Genomic DNA, 6,000 nt, shown 5'->3' on the forward strand with positions numbered 1-6,000 from the left:
TCTCCTGTGGGATCTGTCTGACTGGCCGCGACGAGAGGTCGCCAAGGAGCAAAGCAGCAGGACGCCCCGAGCGCGAGCGGCGATGTTGAGCTTGCAGTGATTTCATTGGCATGACGAGAAGCCCGGGACCTGCCAAGGACAACAGCCCCACACCGAGGCCGAGACTGCAGGTTTCTGGGGCCGCCGGTCCCGCGGCTCTGGACTGTCCCAGCCCCACGGGAGGGAGCAGACGGGGTGGGGGGTGGGGGGTGGCGGAGACCATAAAGACGACGGCTCCCTGCTGCCTCCCTCTCCACGGCCCACCTCTGCGCCCAGCCACTCCCCACCCCCCCCACCTTCCATTTTGACATTCCTTGCCCTCCCTAACCAAGGAGCAGGGCTGCCTGGGCTGGGTTTTTGTTGTTGTTGTTGGGGGTTTTTTTGACGTTGCTGGAGGACTCACCAGCAACGGACAGCTGTGTGACTTCTCGCCTCCAGCCCCGTGACAAATGCACCCCGTGCACGGATGTGTCTGTGACTCTTCAAACTGCTAACTCGCCCACCCTTGACCTTCCTTCAGACCCCCTTCATCTCTCCTCCAAAGATGTGCTCAGAAATGGGGGGGGGAGGGGAGGAAGACTGGGGGAGGGGTCCCTGCAGGCAGACTCGCCTTTGCTCCCGGACTAGAATGCAGGAGAGAGTGCCCGGGGCGGGGGGCGGGGCCTGGGCGGCTGCCTGCGGGCCAGGCACTCCCGCGGTGTCCGACTGCCGTGGGCTCGGGGCTTCCCGAGAAGCGTGCACGGAGGCGAGGGCTCTGTGATGGCTGAGGACGTGGGGCCACGAGCGGGTGGGTGGGCCCGACCAAGGCGCCGCAGGTGGTGGAAGCTGGCCCGGGCTTCTGAGCCAGGTGTTTTGACGCCAGGGCCAGAATCCTCAGCCCTTCCTCCCGGTGCAAGGGTGCTCCGGCTGGGCGCACTTCTGGGGCCGTGGATGGCTGTTATGGTCACTGTGGCCCATGGTGGCACAGCGCGGTCAGCTGGCACGGGTAGAGTTGTGTCCGTTCCCCGCCCCCGAAGAAGACCCGGCGGGACAGCGGTTAGTCCTGGAAGGCACGGTCTCCTTCTCCGGGGGTCCCAGGTCCTTTGGCCACCCCTCTCCTCCACCCCGCGCCCCACCAGCAGGCTTGTGGGCACCAGCCTGGGCCCAGGGTCACTGCACCCTCCCCTGAATCCCCCCGCCCAAGGTCTGCGTCAGAACACACGTCATGAGCGCCTACAGGTCCAGGTACGCTGTGGCCCTGGTACGAACACCCGGGGTTTGTTCCTTGTCCCGAGGGGCTCAGTGGCCCCGGGATCCTCCTGATCTTGGAGGGCCCAGCCCCCGCCCCCCCCCCCCCGGAGCTCCGCCCCAGGGGCTACTCCCAGTGCCTGGAGGTCAAGCACCGAGGGGCGCACAGCGCCAAGGGGGCGCACACTGAAGCAGGGACACAGATCCCTCCGCGCGGGCCCAGGGGGAGCCTGCAAGTGCGGCAGGTGCCGACCAGGTGAGCCCGGGGCGGAGCGCGCAGGCACAGCATCCCTGAGCGGGCTCAGGCGCCTGCGGCAGTTCCCGAGGACCCTCGGGGGCGTCAGACGGCGAGCTCCCCGCCTTCCGACCTCAGGCAGGGAGCCGGCGGTGGGAGCGGGAGAGGGTGGGAACGTGAGACTTACCTCCCAGAAGCACCAGGACGCAAGCGTAGGGAAGCATGGCTGCAGGCATCCCGTCGGGGCGGGCGGGATGGCCCGGGGGCGCCTCTACGGTGCGTGGAGTGAGGCGCGGGCGCGGGGCTCTCGGGCGGCAGCGGACGCTGGCAGCCCAGCTGGGGTCCCGCGAAGAAGTTGCAAGGGCCCTGCGCCCCCTTCGGCGCTCACCCTCCCTCCGGCTGTTGACGGCTGTAAGTGGAGCCGCGCACTCATAGGTCCAAGTTGCCAGAAGAGGTGGAGACAGCCCCCGGCGTTGCGCGCACACCAGCGCAGCGCGCCCAGCCCTCTGGCGCCGCTCCTCCTGCCCTTCAGAGCCCCCAGACGACCCCCTTCCGTCCCCTGTCCCTCGGCTCCTCCAGAGTCTTCGCGGTGAGCGCGGGGGCTTCCCTCAATTCTTGTCCTGGCCAAACCTGAGCGGTGCGCTCCTCCCGCCAGAGCGCACCCCTAGCCAGGCTGGTTCCTGGAAGGACAGGGGGCAGCGAGGGGAAGCTGCTCTGCCCCCCGGCTAGCTCTCCAACCCCCTGAAGTTTCTGTTTAGATACTCTTGGAAAAGTCGCATCAACGTGGAGCCAGGCTAGGGGTGCAGGGAATGTTGCCGACTCAGGGCACCCCTCAGCCAGCAGCCACCGTCTGTAATGAGCTTCTCCGGGCTCCAAGAGCATCCCCGCAAACAGGGTGGAGCCAACCAGACCAGGGCGGGTCCCCCCACCCTCCTGCCCCAGCTCCTCCTCCTGACACCGCCCCCCACTTCCCCTCTGAGTGAGTCCCTTTAGGGTGATAGCCCAGAGGCAGGTGGGGGTGAAGGGGGACAGACAGCACGTCCCTAAACCAGTCACCTCCGCCCCCACCCCAGGCCACCGGCCTCCCCGGGCAGCTCCCAAGCGGCAGACAAGGCTTGAAGACAGTTTGCAAGAGGCCCTCCACGAGTAACTGGATTTATGGATGGAGATGAGAAAGAACCCGTTGAATTGGGGAAAATTTAACGGGATTGCTCCTCCTGCACCGACCAGGTGGACAAGCGCAGGGAAGGTGTGGCGGGCGGAGGCGCAGATGGGTTGGTCTCGTGCCTGTTTTCTTTGTGTTGCCTGGTGTGGAGAGAGAGAGACAGAGAGAGAGAGAGAGACAGAGAGAGAGACAGAGGGAGGGAGAGGAGGAAAGAGAAAGGAAAAAAGTGGGGGGAGAGAAAGAGACGCAGGGAGAAAGGAAGGAAGAGAGACGGGAGAGAGAAGAGGAGGGAGAACAGACAAGAAGACGTGAGAGAGAGAATCAGAGAAGAGAGCGATGGAGACTGTCCCCGTGTTGGGGGCCTGGGGGCCTGGGGGCCTGGAGGCCCGGGGACAGGGCTGTGCCCAGGGGGCACGCCTGTGCTGCCAGCCTGTCCTGTGAGGGCACATGGACACATCTGTCTGTGTTTGTGGGCTGCTCGCCCCTGGGGGTCGGGAGGCAGCACCCCAGCTTTTGATCCCTTACAAGAACCTTGGGAGAAGCTCCCAGGGACCGCGGGGACCCCAGCAGCGGCCACCCGTGCTGTCCTGAGCACTCTTCTCCTCCCGAGGGGACAGAATCTCGGAGAGTGCAGAACCAGGCCCCGGCGTGGTCTTCCCCAAACGGAAGCGGGAGGGGAGGACCGGCTCCCTTCCGGGAGAGGACGTTCTCCTCCGGTCTCCTCGGGCTGCCCAGAACAGCCTGAGGCTCGAGGTGGCCCCGCTGAGGCGTTGTACGGGCTCCCCCCGGCAGACGGCGGCCCTGAGCCACGTCGGAGGTTCTCAGGACAGGGGTAAAGCTCGGGGTGGTGGGGGGAGGAGTTGCACAGGGGTGAATATTTGCAGTTGCATCATTATGATTATTCGTGGCAATTATGTGTCTCTGAATTTGCAGATGTCACAGTTACGGACCGTTTTAAAAACTGCATGGGATTCTGGCCGAGCCTGAGGCAGAGCTCTCCCCGGGGGGTCTGGGTGAGGGCGCCTCCGAGTCCCAGGCGCTGGGCCGGTGGGGGTTGGAGCGCTATGGGTGCCGCAAGGACCTCCCGGGCGGAGGTCACAGTCCGGCACTTTCGGAACTGAGTGTACTGCTGTCAGAGCTGGACCTGTCCCTACAGAGTCTGACAGATTGCTGTGCTGGCTTTTAAATAAGAGGAACCTCTGATAATTACTGCGGACCGGGGAGGGCCAGACGCTTTGAATGCATATGCTTTGCCAGCAGACCACCTGCGGAGGAGTGGGAAGGATGGTGGGCCCCGTTTTAGAGAACCAGGGCGGGGAGCTCAGAGAGGCCGGGCCGGTGGCCCGGGGCCACACGGCTGGAAGGTGGCAGCACGCCCCGGGCCTTGCACGGGCCCCAGGTGCTCCGCTCTGCATGGGGCGCCCCGTCTCACTGGGCTGCCACCCATTCCAGATCTGACGACTTTGCTGGGAAAGTCCATCCCGTGGTAACAGCTTTTCCTCAAAGAGTCCTAGGGAGGGCCCCGGCTGGTGTGGCTCAGTGGACTGAGCACCGGCCTGGGAACCAAAAGGTCGCCGGTTCGATTCCCAGCCAGGGCACACACCTGGGTCGCAGGCCAGGTCCCCAACAGAGAGGCTTAGGAGTGACGGGGAAGCACGCCTGTGAACTGCTTCCTACGTCCTAGCAGAACCCTGGAGTTGAGGCTGAGAGTCCCGTGGGGGGAGGGGCAGGTTCCCTGTCACCACACCAATGGTGGGGTGACCCTGGGGAGGGTGGGCAAAGCTGGCAGGGCGTTGGGGGCCACCTGGAGCAGCTCTTCCTTGTACGGGCAAGGGAACGGGAGCGCAGGGCAGGTGAGCCACCTGTGCCAAGGCGATGCAGGTTTCACTCTCCAAAAGTTAAAAAGCAAAGGAATGAACGAATCCTGTGTGCACGAGTCTCTTGCAACCTTGAGGAGAGCAAACAAAAGATGAAGAAGGAACCTGAGCTGGAACCTGGGTATCGGCTTCAAACGTGTATTTATCTTTAACCAGGAAGAAAGGAACCCGAAGGATCTGTTGTCCAGACCCCGAGTTTCGCTGGAGGGAGGGTGGGGGGTGTGCGCCCAGTCCCTGACCCCGTTCTTACAGTCAGAGCGGTCTCCCGGAACGTCGGAGGCGGTGGTAATTATAAGGTTGTTTGGAGGAGAGGCAAATTCTTTCTCCAGCCCCGATCTGCCGGCCGTGACCACATCCATGGGCAGCGGTATGGCATCTCGGCCTCCAGAGCTGGGCCCTCCCAGGTGGTCAGAGCTGCTCGGGGGCGGGGGCGGGGGGCACACAGGGGGTCTTGTGGGGCCCGGCACAGCCTGCACGAGGGAGGTGGCCAGGAGCCAGATGCTGGCGATAGGAGAGGGGCGGCCAGCGCTTCACCTCTGGGTTTCCTTTCCACCCCACCGCTCTCCCACAAAGCCGGGGAGGGGGGATACGGGGGGGGGGACCTCGGGAAAGCTCTGCAGAGCAGATCTGCCCACCTGCTCCCCGACAACACCCACCCCCTCACCCCTGTCCCTGTTAAGATCAGATCGCCCCCCACGGAATGGTGCCGTAAAACGGTCTGTTTCCCCGCTCGTTATCAGGGGTGTCTGATCAAAGAAATGGTGCCCAGGCCTGGTTATCTGATAACCAGGTAAACATCCAGGCCGCTTCCCCGTGGGAAGGGCGGGCAGGGCTGCGCGGGGTGAATTCGTGCCCGGCCAGAGTGCGATGGACCCCCCTCTCTGTGCCCCTTGCTGCCTACAGAGCGCCCTGCTGGGCAGGCCGGCGTGGACCAGGTCCGCTCTCCCACTTCCCGCGTCGCAGATGGAGAAACCGAGGCAGGGAAATGGTGCTCCCGCCCCCCAGAGAGCATGTGGGCGTTGGGTAACCCACACCCGCTGGTCCCCTGCGGTGACTGCCACGGGATCAGTCTGGCTGTGAGTCACAAACACCGGCGCACAGCTGTGCCCAGCACGGGCCTTGTGTGCAACAGGACCCACGACACGCGGGCGGGTGAACGGATGGATGAACAAACCACGGGGAATGAGCGTGGGCTTTGCATCGGAGGCTTGGTCTCAGACCCCGGCACCACCGCTTGGTGACTCACCAGAGCCCGGCCGGGGCTCAGCGGGAAGGGGCTGCCCCTCACAGGCTCACACGGGTGCAGGGCGGGTGTCCAAATGGGAGCCCCCCCTCCACTCTGAGCGCTGGGCGCCCCACCTGCTGCACCCTGGTCCCGGCCCGGGGCTCACTCTGAGTCTCGGCCCCCTTCTCCGTGCACTGGTGGTGACGCTGCGCTCCCGGGCAGGCGGGGGTGG

General features: G+C 64.8%; 1 protein-coding gene across 1 annotated transcript in view; it reads right to left on the reverse strand.

The window, feature by feature from the left end:
* The window catches only part of APCDD1L (APC down-regulated 1 like), a 43,513-nt gene extending 41,463 nt beyond the window's left edge, over nucleotides 1-2,050 (reverse strand). Inside the window, exon 1 of the mRNA XM_036009987.1 lies at nucleotides 1,689-2,050. Coding sequence (XP_035865880.1) covers nucleotides 1,689-1,737 — 49 coding nt within the window. The 5' untranslated portion in view covers nucleotides 1,738-2,050. The remainder of the gene's footprint in view (nucleotides 1-1,688) is intronic.
* Between the last annotated feature and the right edge of the window lie 3,950 nt (nucleotides 2,051-6,000).

The sequence above is a fragment of the Phyllostomus discolor genome, chromosome 9 (genome assembly GCF_004126475.2).
Source record: "Phyllostomus discolor isolate MPI-MPIP mPhyDis1 chromosome 9, mPhyDis1.pri.v3, whole genome shotgun sequence".
NCBI classification, from domain to species: domain Eukaryota; kingdom Metazoa; phylum Chordata; class Mammalia; order Chiroptera; family Phyllostomidae; genus Phyllostomus; species Phyllostomus discolor.